This window comes from Nicotiana attenuata, unplaced genomic scaffold (assembly GCF_001879085.1).
Source record: "Nicotiana attenuata strain UT unplaced genomic scaffold, NIATTr2, whole genome shotgun sequence".
Taxonomy (NCBI): Eukaryota; Viridiplantae; Streptophyta; class Magnoliopsida; order Solanales; family Solanaceae; genus Nicotiana; species Nicotiana attenuata.
This window is the reverse complement of record NW_017676817.1, coordinates 13,092-32,260: the sequence shown is the minus strand read 5'-3', so window position 1 is coordinate 32,260 and position 19,169 is coordinate 13,092. Positions and strand designations below refer to the sequence as shown.

At 35.0% G+C, this 19,169-nt stretch overlaps 1 protein-coding gene across 1 annotated transcript; it reads left to right on the top strand.

The window, feature by feature from the left end:
* The first annotated feature begins 6,422 nt into the window (after positions 1-6,422).
* LOC109221214 lies at positions 6,423-12,962 on the top strand. The gene is made up of 6 exons (XM_019385679.1): positions 6,423-6,728; positions 7,473-7,675; positions 9,761-9,980; positions 11,482-11,567; positions 11,698-11,789; positions 12,555-12,962. Exons 1-6 carry the CDS (start codon positions 6,627-6,629, stop codon positions 12,779-12,781), a joined length of 930 nt encoding a protein of 309 aa, XP_019241224.1. The 5' UTR covers positions 6,423-6,626; the 3' UTR covers positions 12,782-12,962.
* The last annotated feature ends 6,207 nt before the right edge of the window (positions 12,963-19,169 follow it).

The following is a 19,169-nucleotide window of genomic DNA, read 5'->3' as shown; positions in this document are numbered from 1 at the left end:
ATTGTTCACCCAGTAGCGGGTTATTAGCGGATTGAAGGTATTGCCATTGTAGCTGAACAAGGTGACCGCCGGCGTTCGCGGCACCGGACTTTGTCCTTTTATTCCCGAATTTTACTTTGTATATTATTTTGGTCCTTTAGTAGTGTGCAGTCTTCTTTAGATGCTCGTGACTTGTGACACCCCGGTCGGGTTTAGTTAGGTTGTAAATATCCGTTATTATATTGTTAGGTTATATTTTTCTATTCATTTATGTTTAATAATTGTTAAGGTAACGAATTGGAGTTAATTGGCTGGCCTTGTCTTCACGAGAGGCGCCATCACGACCGGGTATGGAAATTGGGTCGTGACATTGTGTGATTGGACGGGGTCCCGAGGGGCCTCAGGTGTGTTTCGGACGTGTGGGAGGAGTTGGAAGAACACCGGATTTTCTGGTGTTCTTGGCACCAGTTGCAGGTCTCGCAAATGCAAGAAATTATTCGCAAAGGCGAACCTCGCATTTGCGATGAAGGCTTCGCATTTGCGATGAAGCCCGACCCCAGGCAATGTTCGCATTTGCGACGCTTCGGCCGCATTTGGGATCCCAACAGATGTTGCATTTGCGACTCTGTGGTCGCATTTGCGATCCCAACAGCTGAGTCGCAAATGCGACGTCAGAGGGCTGTGTCCAGCTCTTTTAATGCGAGATTTAGGCCATTATTTCATTTCACTTCTTCCTCTTAGGCGATTTTTAGAGCTCTTGGAAGAGGGTTTTCACCTAGCACTTTGAGGTAAGTAATTTCTACACAACATGAGTTAAATACATATATTATGGGTAGATTAACATGTAAAAATTAGGGAAAATCAAGGGTTTAGGTGAGAACCTAGGGTTTTGACAAAAATGAGATTTAACCACGAAATTTGTTATAGAATTTAGTAGAAACCATATATTCTTGATCCTTAGGTTATGGGTAACAACTTTTTTCAAAAAATTTCAGAATCCGGGCACGTGGGCCCGGGGATGAATTTAGGAACCTTGCATTTAGGGTTGGCGAAGTAGTTTAAGAATTAGAATATGAACTTTTGAGCATGTATTGACTAGTTCTTACCCCATTTGAATAGTTTTTGGATCGTTCGGCTCCAATTTGGAGGTTTGGGCGCATTCTTGAACTGGGATATAGGCTTCGGAGCGAGGTGAGTCTCCTTTCTAACCTTGTAAGATGGAATTATCCCCATATGTGAATTAATTGGGTATGTGTTTCTATTTGTGGAGTCTACGTACCCACGAGGTGACGAGAGTCCGTGCGTAGCTACTATTATGCTTAAGTTCGAGTAGTCTAGGGCCCAAAAGCATGCTTTACTTGTAATATTTGAAATCTTATGGTCAATTTGAAATGCTTAATGAACTTTGAATAGAGGAAGAGCAGACTTTTATGATATCAATGTAATGAAAATGATCTAGGGTTATAGCTATCTATCAATCCTACTGTAATTCTTCAATTGAATTGACTGACTAATTTATCTATCTTAATGGTTGACAGGGTTAATATTGCTCATAAGTATCTGTCGAGTTCTTACTCGCTTATTCAAGCTAAATGTCACGCCCCAACCTCGGGAGGCGCGACCGGCGCTCAATTGAGTGAACCCAACTGAGCAAGCCATTTGAACACTTTCTACCCAACTCAATACGATTAAGGAAACCATGCTTTTGTTTATTTAGACAATAGGAAAGATCGTACATTCAACATTGTTAGTTCATTTTATATCACAAACCTTAAACCATGGTTAAGTTTCCAAGATTTCATACAGTTACACTTTAGAAGAACTAGAGTTTAGAATTACAACACAATTCATTGACCCATCCAACACCCGTACATAACCCACACAAATGTCTACAGAGCCTCTAAGGATACAAAAGACAGTTATGATAATGCCGGCAACAAGGCCCCGGCTATACCTCAAAAGTGGAAATCTATAACAAAAATACATACTGCATCACCCCTGAAAGAAAAGGGGCTCACCAAGATTTGCTGAGTTAAGGATGCTCCGCTATCTACGATCGGCACTGTCTGCTATGGAGCCACCTACATCCACTGAAAGATGTAGCGCCCCCGGCAAAAGGGATATTAGTACCATGGAATAGTACTAGTATGTATAACTAAAAACTATCTCATTAGAAAGAACTATCATACAAGGATAAGGAAATCACAAGTATAAATCAAAAGCTTTAAACGGTCACCACAACATCAAATAAAAGAATCATATAACTGTCACATAATTTCCATGGCTTTAGGTTGGGGCATTTAATACTATTCATCATCATTCATAATACCACCGCTTTCTTGTGCGGAGTCCTATCACAACCTGATCGGCTAGGTTGCCTCATTTGAGACATATACCTCTATCACAATCTCATACTCACTTTCCGGATTCAATTTCAGCACAATACCACCATGTGTGCGGTATGGCGTCCGATCACGGCCCGATCGGCTAGGCCAGCATACCAAGACGTTGTTCCTTTTTCATTAATCATCTCATCTCAATCTTTAGTCCACATATATCAATTCGAAGGCACTTGGGGCCACAATTATCACATCATTTCCAATTTCATTGTTAACTTTGCAATTTAGTATAATAGGCACATACAAGAGCAATTTAAATGGTAAGCATAGATGAGATTTCACATAGTTGGCATGACAATCTCAGTTTCAATCTTGATCTGAGGTCTATGCATTTCAACACATGATTCATATTCTTCGCACATCTTCAAATTATCAAGAATAGTACATTGCACACATTGAGGCACACCTTTCACGTATATATAATTGCAAAACCAGTTCACATGAAATAACAATCAATACATCAATCAAATTTTAGTCTTACACATTTGCATAGACGCCAATGGAGCTCAATTTCTAAGAAGAGGGGGTTTTAGCCATACATACCTCAATGGAGCTTTTTCTTAGATTCTTACAATATTTTCGGAACTCCTAGCAACTTTGATCTATTTATGAGAATCACAAGTTGAACCAAAAATTAGAGACAAGATTTAGATTCTAGCTCATTCGAGTATGTTATCAAGCACTATGTTTAGGATCCTTTTGTGAGAGATTTTAATCATCTTACACCCCAATTGCTATCTTTTTTACTCACAACCTCCCCATACACTATTTTCACTCATGCATGCAAGATTATTAATCCTTATACCCATGAAACCACTTGTTAATCACTTAATTTAATAGAAATTTCGAAATCATAGATTAGGACACAAGTTCTTACCTCTTAGGATGAAGACCTAGTAATTTCACTTGACACTCTTCAAGGATTTGGGGCAAGAATTGAGTAGAAGCTTGGTGGGGATCACTTTCTCCCTCTAGAACTCTTGCTCTCACTCTAAATGCAGTAGAAAATAGCATAAAAGAGTCTAATGGGGTGTTCTTAATGGGAGGGGGTCGGGTTTCAAAAGTTAGAAAATAGGAGCCCCGACACCATCTGCGATCGCATCGCATAATTGACATGCGGCCCGCAAAAAGGACCACAAAATGGCCCCCAAAACTTGAACAAACTGCCCGGGTATGCGACAAGAATGCGGTCTGCATACCTGTTCTGCGGTCGCATAATGCACCGCAGAACTGCCCCTCGCAAAATTCCAAGTGGATTATGCGATGACTATGCGGCCCACATATTGGTTATACGATCGCATAATTGGCCGCATAACTGACTTCAAAACTAACCAGCATACTGTTTCACTCTGCGGCGACTATGCGGTCCGCATAGCTATTATGTGACCGCATAATGGACCGCAAAAATGCGCTTTTCTGAAAAACATTATTCCTTAACTTTTAAATGCACAGATCAATCCAAAAGGTCCGAAATTTTATGAATTTCTAACACATATTCCTAACTTGGCACTACGAGGGTTTGAGGTTTTGAGCAAAAATTGACGGGGCCTTACACTAACCTAACACCTATATGTCTATGGAGTTAGAACTAACAAGAACGCATTTATAATTCCTGTACACTAACCAAGTAAGGCAATTAGGTATATGTCTATCCTAACCGCGAATCCGTTTCCCGATGCCTAGGTTCAAGAACTTGCTCTACTCAATCCTATATGCAATCTAGAATTCCCACTTTCGAGTTCAATTCTAGATTCGTAGATAGTATTCAACTAGTGATCAAGCAATCAAATAATTAAGTGCAGGATTGAATAAATAAACTAATACGACAAATCAAGAAATCAAAATCAATATTCGAATAACAATATTCATGAAAGAACCACAACCCTGGAATGTGAAGTTTAGCTCCACATAGACATGGTAGCAAAACAACAAATCATACAAAGAAACATAAAAATTACTAAGATTGGTGGAAGAAAGAGGAACTTGATGAATTCCGGCCTCCACGGCGGCTCTGTGCTTGTGTTTTCCTCTCAAAAACGTCCTCCCCCCTCAAAATAGGTTTAGATTGGCTTTTATATGAGTTGGGGCGTCTTAGGGACGAAATAACCGAGTCCTAGTCGAATTAGGGTGAGTTTGCGTTTTGAGCGTCCAGGGCAGCGTGGGGCCCTGGCCCTGGCCCTTAACTTTTCAACATTCTGTAAATTGCGCCACAGCCACCGCCCCACGCTGGCTGTGGCCCTCAAATTTCACTTTTGCCTTTTCTTCCCAATTTCGCTCCAATTCGCGCCATTTAAATTGCATCTGAATGATTCCTACACATAGAAATACCACCATTTAGCACAAATCATATTAAACATCTCAAATCTACGAGACATGAGGAAAATGTGAGGCAGTATACATCAAAATATGCATGCATTAAGCCAAACATCACCCGTCTATTTATTTAACTTAGTCATCTTGACCCAACTCATCTCAACCCATTTAAAGTTGAGCTGATTTTTAGCCCAAATTGATCGATGAGTAACTTTGCCAAAATATCTTAGAAATAACTTTTTTTGGTTGGATATATTATATATGACAATAACAAAAGAAAAAAAAATCTTATTTAGTAATCATACAATTCATAAGAAAATAACACATATTAATTAGAGCTTGGTATGAGGGTTGAGTTATAACGCAAATTTTAGTCCAAGTAACTTTTTGGGCAGGTCATTGACCCGTCCATTTATTGGTTCAACTCATTTTAACCTGCCAAAAATCAGCTCAATCCGCTCACTTGACGCTCCTCGTTTAATCCAATCAGTCGAAGTCTAAATAGGTTGAACGGTTTGTACTTTCATTGGCACCATAGCCACAATCTAAGATTCATGACCATCCCTCTTGCAATTTCAAAATATTTTCTATCTAACAATTTCTTCCAAAGTTTTACATACTTACTTTGTGCACAAAACAAAAATCAAGGGTTTCCTCTAAAGATCACCTTGTGGGACTTGGAAGACACATGGTGAAGCAAACTATTGTCATATTGTAAGTTAGCTTGTCCTAACTCCTAACACTATTTCTCACGTCATTTTGACAACTTTTTAGGCTTGTTTTTTATGCAAGTGTTTATGTAGCTACTCGACTTCTCCACCCCTTGTTTTCTCTCTTGAGTTTTTTGTGCCCTTTCTTTGTCACCATTTTCTTTTGCCGTGTTCCATACTTGCGGTTAGTAGTAGAGTCAGAATTTTATTAATGGGTGTCAAATTTTTAAAAAGTAAATATATAAAAAAGTATACACAATATATATACATAAAAAAATACTTTTTATCAATTTAAACAATATATTTTTCTGGAGAACGACAACCCTTGGAGCTATGTAGCTCCGCACTGCTCGTAGTCGGGCCCGATTAAATCAGAATTCGTGCAGGAAAATCCTACATTGAAAATAAAGCGTTCCCTAACAAATATTTCGGACTCAAATTCGAGACATCGGATTAAGGGTAAAAACAGGAGTAGTATTAGATATATGGACCAGCTTCAAATTGGTCACCGTCTTCTTTCTTTGCTCATGTTTTTACGTTTTTTCCACATTAGCTTTCTTTTTTATTATTCCTTCTTTGTTGTAAACAATATATAAATAGGATGAGAATTCCCTATTTCATCTGTATCTTATAAACAGATAAAGAATCCTAAGAAACTAATTCAAGGGTCTTTAAAAGGAAATCAGTTAATGCTAGCATTTAACCATTGATAGAAAAAAAATTAGTTACATGAGTTTATTAATTGTTACCATTAATGTTTCTCCGTTATATCCTTTCCACTTAATTATTTTCCTTTTGTCCTTTTTCTTCTTTTTTCCTTTTCCTCTCCATTTTCTTCAATTTCAGGGTCCATCTAATAATTATTTTTCTTATTCTAGCAACTCTTTTACTCTATTTCTTTCCCTTTTATTCCTTTTTTTTCATGTTCAATGACTATTCTTTCTTGTACTATCAAGAATTTACTTCTATAGCTTACTCTAAAAATTTTGTAGAATGATAGCTAGTGAAAAATAGATTTTGTTCTCTTTGTCAACTCTAATTAATCTTAAATTTATTATTCTTATCCAACTCTGGAATAAAAGTCTCTTGAGATTATATGAATCTTCAAACACTAGCATTATTTATAGTAAAGACTAGTGAATATTTATCACTAGTTGCTTATTGATTTAGAGTTGAAAAACCAAAGAGAAAACCATTTTTCTTGTATTTGTGGTGTTATATCAAAATGTCACCATTTTCAATTGATTTCTTGTCAACAAGAAGGTCAAATCTCCAGAGTTTCCTTCAATCTGTGACACCCATTGTCACTTCAAAACCTCTACCAAGGGTAACTATTTTTAATTTTATTTTTTTGTAATAAATCTTTGTGCTTTAGTTTTGGAATTAATTTTTAGTTCTTTCAACCCATTTTATCCATTCATGTTTCTGTACTTTCCCAGAATTTTTTACATCAAAGACTTGTTTTGACTACTTGTGTTTTTCCGTTTCTACTATATTCATAGAGACATATGATATGTCCAGAAATTCAAAATTTCTGTTTTTTTTTAAAAATCTGAAATAGATTATATATAGACGTTTTTTTTTTCAGAATTCAGTTTGAAAATTGATCATTTTCTTAATTAGTTTCTTCTCCTTCTGTTGTCTGGTGAATTTTTCAATGCTACAGTCTCTGATCAACAGCTTGTTTCCTATATCAAAACATCAATCTTTTTATTTTAATTTCTAAATCTGCAGAATGGTCTCAGATTTTTTTCCTTTTACGGCCACATTTTTTTTAAAATTTTTTAATTTTTTCCAAAAAAATGTTTTTTTTATTGAGGAAAATGTTTTAATTTTTATTGGGATAACACGAATTGAACCGGTAACGTTTTATTGTCAATAACAAATGTGCTACCACATACTCAATTGATCTACAATAGTGTCATTGTTGAGAATTCGTGTTTAGTTTTCTTTTAAGTTGTTATTTTTTTCATTTTCTCATAGTTTTTGATGTTCTTTTTCTCCTTTTGTGCGTTATGTCTCTTACTTTCTTTTATAGTTTTTATTTTTTTTTTTGTGCTAAATATTTTAGAGTAACATGGATGAAAGTAGCACGTGGACTTCAAATGGTGATGAATATTTCACACTTGGAGATTTGTGGGATTGTTATGAAGAATGGAGTGCATATGGTGTTGGTGCTCCTATTTCTTTAAAAGATGAGAGTGTTGTACAATATTATGCTCCTTATTTATCTGCCATTCAGATTTACACAATCAGATCACCTTCTACATTGAGGTATGAACAGAATACATTTATTTCTCTTTTCCTATTTTCCTTTGAGGCAAATACAAATTTCCAATGTTTATCGTTTAGTGTAAAAGATTGGGTGAATTATCCGGTATATTTTTTGGATATTAAATTAAGTATAAGCTCAAGTCAATATTAGTTATATCAAGATCATGGTATAATTTATCCCAGGTAGGATAAGTTATTCAAGTTTTAATCCTGGTTGGCTGGTTATATATAGGGGTGTACAAACCGAACCGGTAAACCGCACTAAACCGAAAAGTCAAACCAAACCGATTAAAAAACCCGACTAGGTTTGGTTTGATTTGGTTTGGTATTGACTAAAAAAACTCGAACTAAACCGTCATATAAATATATGATTTCTATATATACTTTTAAGACTTTATATACAATTTACTTTAAAAATTATCTAGAAATATTTGAGATTCTCTTACGGGATGTAATATTTAATAGAATATGAAGTGCTTCATTTTTTATTAACTTTAAATAATATGTTGTATGATCACTTTCTTATCAAGTGTTATTGAAATGCGACAATCTCTTTGTTCTTCCTTATTCATATGTCAAGATATATTAAATTCTTATATTTTTTTCGTATTTGAAGTGGTATTTCGATAATTAAAAATTAAATAGAACATATAATTATTCAGGTTTATATTTAATTATTAAATTCTATTAACCTTGAAAGTGTACATCAACGAAAAATTATTGTCAGATAACTAAAAAAACAAGTATCATGTTACTAAAAAAATTATCTCATAAGAATATTTTAATAGATCATATGTTTATCAATTTTTAAATTTTTATTAAACACATATTTACATTTCAAAAAATTAACAAAGTAAGATTGACATTGTATTCATGTAACAAAAAAAACCAGAAAAGCCCGAAAAATCCGACAAAAGCGAACCAATCCAAACCGATATAGTTGATTTGGTTTGGTTATAATAAAAATCGATCCAACCGGTGCATGTACACCCCTAGTTATATGTATCCCGGATTTGAACCGAACACTAACATATTTGGATGACTAACACGTTAGTAGTCTCTTACAGTTTTAAGACATTTATTTCAAGTCCCTAATGTGTGTTTCCTTTGCAATTTGCACCGTACCTTTTTTTTTTTTTGTGATTTGTCCCCCCTAATCTCATAGGTGTACAGAAAATCATGCTATTAATTCGAACATCTCATAGAATTAGTGACTGTGTGTAAGGGGCAAAACCGTTTTTGATAGGGATAATTTGCACTATTGAATTTGATCTCTTCTTTCTCCATAGTCTGAAATTCTAATATAAAAAGTCAAAATTTCGATTTCATCTCTATGTTATCTTACTTATCATTTATCATATTTAATAAGTTGTTAATCTTATTTAATTACTCTATTCTAGTGTGTTCATTTTATATCTTTTGGTGTCACATGTAGCAAATGGGAATACACGGAGATGTAATAAACCACATGAGAATAGGTTCACAGAAATTTAACTATCTTCTCAATTTTACCTTTTATAAATTGCCGTAGGATTCTCAGTTATTCTCGTTGTTCAGATAAGATTCACATCGCCACTTCTCTCCAAGCATAACTCTTCCTCCCTCCTCCTTTGAGTTCGTGAGATTATTTTTTTTAATTTAATTAATAACAAAAATTAAATACAAAGGAGGGGGATGAGCAGAGACGGAGCTAGGATTTGAACCTTATGGGTTCGAGATTATAATTGTTTTAAGTTACTGGATTCTAAATTAATAATTTGTACGTATACATCGGATTTTTAATACAAATAGAGGGTTTGAACAAAAGTTACTGGGTTCAGTCGAACCCGCAAATAGCACTGTGGCTCCGCCCCTGGGGATGAGTTCGTGAGATTCAATCTAATTCATGAATACATTACTAAGTTTCATACTAGGTCCATAATATAATTCAGTATCGTTTCGTATACCAAATAACTACTCCCTCCGTTCCAATTTATGTGAACTTATTTGATTGGACACGGAGTTTAAGAAAAAATGAAAACTTTCGGAATTTATTTGATGTGGAGCTCTTTTACTTTGTTTGATGACCACTTTTACTTTCTGTAGAAACTCATGTGGAGAAGAAGTAGATGGCACTGATTTTGAGATGGAGTCTTGGAGTGATGCAAGTGACAGTACGGACAAGCTCTCAAGGTCTTTAAGTAATAACTCCATTTCTGCAGATTCATGTGTTGAGGTGGAGGTTTCAAGAGATCGCTTGGGCTATCTCTATTTTCAGTATTCCGAGATATGCACTCCTTATTGGAGAATTCCCTTTGCAGACAAGGTACACAAACTTGATGCTCTAACTACTTTTGCAATTTCAAATCAATTCTTGATTATAATTGATTATTTATGCTGGTTGCACAATGTTGCAACGTCATTATGTCTACTGCATATTCTGTATTGTTAGTTGTACTTATATAGGGAATACCAGGGTTAATTAATAACCTTATTGGGCCTTAAAACACCCCTTATGGGTCGATCTAAAATTTCCTATGCACGATCATTCTATCGCATGAAAATTATAAATATTAACTTCGGAAAAAAAAAAAAACTTCTTTACTTAGGTGTCGTGAGTATTTTCTTTTTAGTTAAAATGAATTGGTCGTACTCGTACCTATCTCTTTACTAAGTTAGTACCGCTTTTTGATGAGTGAACCCATACCGGAGCGAGTGCACGCTAGATCAGAGCAGGTTAGTTGGCCCTTTATATGGTCCATCGAATAGTGCATGTGAGTTTATCTCCACTTCAAGTGGACAGAGGTTACTTTGCTGTGGTAGTTGTAGCCATGGTAGTAATGCCATAAGTTCTGCATGGACTATTGAAGAGAAAAACACGTTTTTTCCACAGCCTAATATCCCATGGAACTTCTGATGCTATCACCCAGCCCAAGCCGGTCGGTCGGTTGGTCACGATTCTCTATCGATTTGTTAGGGTGAAGTACATAAATAGTCCTTAGAGTCGATGGTTTTTGAAATTTTGTTTCCGTTTACCTCATAGGCAGAACTTCAAGTTTAACAAGTGTCGCCCTCAATTGTCGCATGGGCTACATTTTTAATTTTTGACCTTAAAATACTGCCCATAGAAAAAGCGAGAATCAAAATTAAAGAACACTCCAGAAAGTATCGTATTTCTGCTTTTTTTTTTTTTTTTTTGGATTTGTTATTAGAGAACCCATTAGTGTTGAGTTTAAAGAAAAAAAGAACATGCGCACAAACAAAAAAAGGAAAGGTCCCAAAGAAAGAAGAAACACAAAAAAAAAGTAAAAGGAAAAGTCTATATTAGCCCCTATAATTTCAAAATTTTCCAATTTTGCCTTTCATTACACTTCTTATTAATTTATACCATTACTGTTAACAAATCGTCTTATCTTTCCCTTACCATTAATGGAGCCCCGGACTCCACATGTTCAAATTCTTCGAGAAAAAAAGCTTCAAAATTTACCCCCCCAACTTATGACTAGAGTTTAAACTACCCTTAGATATAAACTCTGTCAGGGGTCAAGGGCCGAAACGAGATTGTTTCCTAACAACGAGGGTAATAGTAGACCAAATTGCTCAATTTCCATTAATACATGGACAAACGTGACTCTTTTCCCTTTAAAGAAATTTTCGTTTAGCGGGTCTAGCTAATATTGATTGTAGTATAGGGGTAAGGTTTAGAAGCAAGTTGAAGACTAGTGCTTCAGCAAAATATTGATGTATTGATATTTCAAAGCTTTGTTATGGCACGAAAATTTTATTAATTCCCAGTTACAAGCTAATATAGTTATTGGCTGCTGTAGATCTTTGAATTATCTCAGAATTATCCTGGACTCGCTACACTAAAGAGCACTGACTTGTCTGCTGCAAGTTGGATGGCTGTTGCTTGGTAAATATTTTTCTTCTTATTCTTATTTTTTCACTTTGATATAGCTCTAGGGAAAAATGATAGAGAAATGTATTCTTTGTCATGTTTATTTATTTACACATTTAAGTTTTTTGCTTTGGGTCATTATTAGGTATCCAATTTACCATGTTCCAATGAAACGAATTGTTAAAAATGTCTCGGCAAGCTTTCTTACTTACCACACATTGTCGTCATCTTTCCAAGGTATGTACTCTCTACATTGCTCTTCATTCATTTTTTTGTTTTAGTAAGGGTTCTCGCTCGAGTTAGTTTGTGTACCCCCTCCTAAAAAAAAAGCCAGCCCGGTGCACAAAGCATTTCACATTCACACAGAGTCCGGGGAAAGGCCGTACCCCAAGGGGTGTAATATAGACAGCCAACCCTAATGCAAGCATTAGTGGCTGCTTTCACGGCTCGAACCCGTGACCTATAGGTCATACGGAGACAACTTTACCATTGCATCTCTATATTTCATCGAATACTTAATATCTCTCATAAGTGGCAAATCCAAAACTTTAAAGTTATGAGTGCTCGCCGAAAAAAATTCCAAAAGAAGAGGGAAAAGAAGTTTAACTGTGGGTGTTCACTCAGTGTTTATCTAATTTTTTTGATAATTGCCTATATAGATCTACTAAATTTGGTCAAAGGGAATGGGTGCTTAAGCACCTATACTACTCCATGTAGATCCGCCACAAATATCGAATAACTTTGACCACCAAGGCTTAAACAGATGGGAAAAAATCACTTAACGTTTTTGGTCTCTTGATTTTTATCCACTTTATTAACTGCTAGGTCACACCCTTGAGCTTACACTACTCTCTATATTACCTTCATGACAATGTAGTAATTATGATTAAAGTTCCTAAAGTAAATTTTCTACAAATTCACATAAATTAAGCTGATGAAATAACATGTACTAGCTATCTTTAGTTGCACCTGCCTGACTGAGTTCTTTGCTTTCTGTTTCAGATGCTGTAGAAGAAAATTTCGATAGCGGGATTCGTCTTAGTCCATTTGGATTAGCTGCATACAGGATGCAAAATGATATATGGATAAACTCAGATGCACAAGATTATGAAAAACTAAATGATCTTCAGAGTGCTGCAGATTCATGGCTGAAGCAGCTTTCCTTTCACCACCATGACTACAATTTCTTCACTTCACATAATAACATAGAGCTTGGTTTCCCGTTTTGAACTCATTTACAGCCTAGCTCAGGTTATGTTTATTATCTTGTTTTCTTAAAGAAACTGAAATTTATGTACCCTCTTTCTATTCATGTCGTTTTCTCCAAGAAACTGAAATTGCTGCACCCTCTTTCTATTTATGTGAAAATACTTTTGATGGAAGAGAGTTATTAACACCTATTTCCCTTTATGATCTGAGAGAATTCCAGCTATATTATCAAATCATTTGAAATGCTTATAAATATCTCAGGGATCGTTTGAAATGCTTAATTATCCCGGGATTGTTATCCCACCCTCCCATAGGGAGAAAAATAACACTACAATTCCGAAATTAGTTATACGTTATTTTATCCCAACTAAATGTGGGATAAACTCATATCAAATACTCTCAGGATTAATTATACTTTATCCCTCGTACCAAACAAGCATGCTACTCTATCCACTGTTTGTTAGATGCTACAGTTTTTTCTCTTTGACATGCACCTTTGGTCCAAGGGCCTAATTCAACCAAGAAAGGCTTGTAGACCAGTTGGTGTTATCAATTAGCATCAACACTAACCAAAACAAAAGGATTAAAAAGCACCGTGCTTCACTACCAACAAAAGAAACTTTCCACAATGTTTAAATTCAAAGAGCAACTTCTAACTGAGGTGTTGAACAATCAAAAAGGCGCGCCACATTTGAATATTCACATATCAAAAAAAACTGACTTCGCTATGAGAAATCAGTACACACATCAAAGACTATTGATGCTAAACTTGAAATCTCTTAGTCTACAAACTGAAGTCATATTTCTATATGGAGATTGTAAATAAAGGTTCTTTTCATTGTTTTCTGTTGGCACAAAAGTAGCAATTTAATAGAAATAAGTGGCATATCTTTCTACATATAAAGAAGAAAGAGTCATGTTTTAGCATAATGATATGAAACATTAGGCTTAATGAATAACATACTTTCAAGGTCCTGTATTATTGTTTAATTTCATAACCACAAGAAATCCAGAACAGGCTGAACTAAAAGTTTCCTGCAGATGTTGAGGCCTAGGCTCCTCTCTGATGATAATTTATACCCACATTTTTACACAGGTCATTCTTGTTGAGTTTGCAAAAGTTGGATCAACCAAGTTTGTGTGTGTATACATGTGTAGTCCCTAAAGCTCCACTGTCCTTCAATTTAACTCAGAACACTACCATATCGGTAAGTAGAACTTGATGGTCGCTGAGAATAACAAACCTCAGAACCAGAAATAACGGACATGTAAAATACAACAGGAAGAAAAGGAGGTACAAAATGGATTAGTTTTCATCTACAAAAAGCAACTCAGAACAACATTTACTTACCTATGATTATGATAGATAGTGCGTCAAAATTTTACAGAATGTGTTTAAATCATTCTTCCTTGACCCAAAACTCAATGGCACAATGAAATTCAGAAACCCCAGCACCTCATACTAGTCAGAGACTAAGTTGCGCGGACTCTTCGATTTTGGTGTCGTCCCCGTCCCGATACAAGACAGGGACGGGAGCGAGATACGTCCCGGATTCGGTCAACTGACTTCGGATACTTTGACCGGAGTCCATCGACAAATTTGGGAGAAAATTGGATTTAATGAAATAATAATGTCCATCTCGGAGAATGAAAGATTGAATTCTACAACGTCCCTGTATCGGATACCTGCACCCGAGTCCGAGCAACTTAGGTCAGAGAACAGTCTAAAGTCTAAAAAGATATTCCGCTCATCCAGCACCTTTCACTCTTAATTTCATCATTAGTCTATAACCCCTAGTAGGCATATAACTTCCTTTTTTTCACAGCCATAAAACTGGACAAATGAAAACCTCTAACACTATCTCTAATTTGGTTAGAATAATAAAAAAGAAACACACAACTTTCTCTATAAGACAAACTGTCTGGTAATATCACAAAGCTCGAAGAAGAACTACATGTGAAACAGAAAAGCTTAATACCACATTCCTTTTGAGATAGATTAACGGTTTGACAACTTTTATTTTTATGTATCACTACCCAAACCATGTTCAGTTATTTTATTTAAAGGTAAAACTAATGTATACTTCTACTCTTTGTGCGTGCGGATCCTTTTTGGTATGTTGCTTTTCAGAAACTTGAAAGCTACCAATTACTCTTTTTAATGGCCAAGCATTTTTCATTATCACTAAGTAGCTCAAATTTGGTAGTGGAATTATAAGGAGCCTCCTCAATCTCACTTCTAAACTTGTAAGCTAAAATTTACTCCATTTTCCAGTCATTTACAGTCACTTTCATGCCCAAAAATTCTTCATTATCAGTAGGCCAGCTCAATTGCACTTCAGAAAACAGACTCCTCAATCTCACTTCTCGTACGTCAATGTAGAAAGTTGAATTAAGAGGTTTATTTTTCTTGGATTCCTGGGAAGACTCTATGAGACATGCTAATTTCCTGCAAAAACAACATGGATTTGTGAACCATGCTTATATACTCATCAAGAATTGGCAAGTTTTACGCTAGCTGCTAGGCTACCGCAACCCTCCTCCTCTACCCGGGCTTGGGACCCGCAATGTGAGCAAAATACACTACTCACTCCGTTCCAGTTTATGTGAACCTATTTCCTTTTTGGTCCGTTCCAAAAAGAATGAACCCTTTCTAAATTTGGAAACAATTTAGCTTAAATTCTCAATTCTACCCTTAGTGAAAAGCTTTTATAACCACACAAATACTGTGGACTCCTTTTTGAGTTGTTTAGGACCACAAATTCCAAAAGTCTTCTTCTTGAACTTCGTGCCCAGTCAAACAGGTTCACATAAATTGGAACAGAGGGAGTATATCTTATTGTAGCAGGCGTAGGCTAGAGCCGGACAATTAGGCCCCGTTTGGTCATGAGTTTTGCCAAAATAAATTTGGGATTTATTTTCAAAACTCATGTTTGGCCATAAATTTTGCCCATATTTTGGCCAAATCCCAAATCCCAAATTTCAAATCCCAAAATCAGCTATTGAGCTGATTTTGGGCCAAAATTCCAAAACTTGGGAATTATATACATGTTTTTCCAAAATAAAGTTGGAAATATGTTTTGAAAACGTATGTCCAAACACATTTTCATCTTCAAACCAAACTTCACCCAAATCAGATTTTTCAAAACAAATTTGAGATCTATGGCCAAACGCTAGCTTAGTTTCATTTTCGATATTGGATTGTTGGACTATGCGGTATCCCATTCCATACCAAAAAGAATGATGAAAGGACAATTTTCGCAAAGAATTAAAGCAAAAGCTCAACTGCTTCAAAGATGGAAAATAAAATGTCATGAGCATCCACGATTTCAGAGAAACACATTACTTTGCACTAATAATAACTAAATATTGCCAAACAAGTTCAAGAACAACCAGGCTTACTAGGGCACAAAATTAACAAAGAGATGATAAAATTTCAATGGGTTTGAGATTTAGCTTTACAAATAGAAAAAGGAGGCAACCGCAGCAGAGCTTCCTCTGTCTCAATCGGGTCTGATCTCAGTATCTACACATATAACAAAGCAAAAAATAACAGGTGTCATTCATTAATTAACGAAATAATCAGAGAAAATGCTGAACGCAATTGATAAATATTTCTGAGGGAGAGAACCGCTTACTGGGTCTTGAAGAAGTGGCTTTGTGTCATCTTTAGCGGGTCTGAAAGGGGGTTTTGTTACCTTCTTCACTTCATTTTCGCCGTTCATGTTACTGATATGGATGCTTTTCGTTGAATCCTCGCTTGGCTTCATCTTGTTCAATCTCTGTGTTTTTTTTCTCCTCTCCCTAAGTTTACACTTTCCACTCTTCCAAATTCCCCCAAAAAAACTACTCTCGAGAAGTTTTAAAAACTGCAAAAAAATCTTGACCTTTGCTGAAAAACAGTTTTTTGCAAGAAAAAGAAAACTAAAATATTTTCAAATTCTTTTTCTTAGAGCCCGTTTGCATTAGCTGATTTGAAGTGTTGAAATTAATTTAATAAATAAGTGGTTAGGTGTTTAAATACAAATGCTGAAATTGATAATAAGCTGCTACAATGTTTGATAAAAAAGTGCCCATAAGCTCCTTTTCTATTAAAATGACTTAAATAACCTTAGAACTGTTTACACTTATAATGGCGTAATTTCTTTAAAATTTTAGATTCGAGATCGATTCAAGTACAAAATATTATATTTTTCATTTTATTTTAAATACAACTGTGATTATATAAGATAATTTTATGATAAATATAATTTATTTTAATGATAACCATAAAATCATAAGTTATAATGATTTATAAATTGATAAAAGCTTCTCAGTACAAAAAAAACCTGAATAGAACAAAATATTTGAAGAGAAACAAACACTGTCTTCATCACCACACCACTTAGAAAGCAATACACCAAAAATTTGATATGTCTGTATTACATACAGTTTAAAGATTAATACACAATCACATAGATACAAATACGCAAAGAAATAAAGAATTCGCTTACCTCAAATATTGTCAATGAGAATCGCAGACTTGAAGATGCGGACGGGTTTAGCTGATTTGAAGTAGCCTGAAAAATACCTTTTGTTATCAATCTGTATTGCTGTAAATAAATAAAATAATAATCTTTCCGAAAACAGAAACAGAAAGTTAGTAGAAATAAATTCTAAAAAACAGTATTTGAACTTCAAAATAAATTTCGAAAGCGGTATAGGAACGAATCGAGCCCACTGAATACACAATGTGGCTTTAAGAAAATTATTCCCCTCAAGTACCCGAGGTTCTGGAATATATCCTCCCAGGATAGAACGATTTAACTCACCGGAGTGTTGGTACCAAAAACGCCGATGAACAACGAACCACTCGAAGGCTGTAAAACATACTGGAATTTTTGTGCAGAAGAAGAAGAAGATTATCAGAAAATTTCGTAAGTAAATATTCTGGGATTTGAAGGAATATTTATAGCCAATTTGGTACTGTTTTTGAAAAGGTTTGCAACCTTTCAGAACAGCCATGGCTGTTGGAACAGGTTTGACACTGTTTCAGAGCAGCCATAGCTGTTGGAAATATTGTGGGAAAATTAAAATGGATTTAAAATAATCCGGAAAAGAAAACGGGCCGAACCGGACCGGGTCGCGGGTCATGGGTTATTCCGGATTGAATTTTCGTTAATTAATTTAATTAATTAATTATTTGAAAAGAATTTTGCCCACAAAGATTAATCTATCAATCGATCTTTGACCAAATCCAAATCCGAAGCCGAAGCCGAGCCGAGCGATGACGACGACGGCGCGAGGCTTGCCTTCTTCTTAACTCTTTAAGAGCTAAAAGATGAGTTTCTCTATATATACACATAGATTTTATTTCCTTCTACCAATGAGGGACAAAGTGCATTCATTCAAAATTTCACTTCCCACCATTATCCATTCACACCTCTTTTGTTATTAATAAATAATAAGAAAACCCAACACCTTTAAATATTGAAACTGATTTAATAAATAAGTACTTACATGTTTGAATATAAGTGTTGAATCTGATAATAAGTTGCTGCAATGTTTGATAAAAAAGTGCCAATAAATTCTTTTTATGTTAAAATGACTTAAATAACCTTAGAATTGTAAACACTTATAAAGGCATAATTTCTTTAAAATTTTAGATTCGAGATCGATTCAAATACAAACTATTCTATTGTCATTTTATTTTAAATACAACAATGATTAGATAAGATAATTTTATGATAAATATAATTTAGTTATAATGATTAATAAATTGCTAAAAGTTTCTCAGTAAAAAAAAATAGAACAAAATATTTGAAGAGAAACAAACATTGTCTTCATCACCTCAAAACTTAGAAATACACCAAAAATTTGATATGTCCGTATTACATACAGTTTAAAGATTAATACATAATCGCATAGATATAAATGCGAAGGTATAGAGAATTTGCTTACCTCAAATATTGTCAATGAGAATTGCAGACTTGAAGAGGCGAAGGGTTTAGGTTTGAAGAAATACGTGAGGTAATGAATATTAATGTACGAGTTTTGTTTTAAAAAGGAATATTTTAGGGATAAAATAGTAAAGATTTTGGTCAAACTTAAAGTGCTTATAAGCTAAAAATTAATAAGTTGAGGGTGACCAGCTTATGACTTTTGGCTTATAAACACTATTAACTTTACCAAACGCGTAGATAAGCTTAGCCAAACACCCTCTTAATCTTGAACCAAAACGTCTACCTTATTTTGTGTTTTAGAATTGCTAATTTGAGGTCGATAATATGTAGTAGGGCGGAGTAGCAAGCTTGAGCATTAAGAAGTGTTGTAGCTAAAATGTGGGAAAATGTCCAATTTTGCCTTTGTGCTTTGTGAGAAGGACAAATGTTGCCCTACAATATCTTGTATCAAGGATAAAGCATTAAA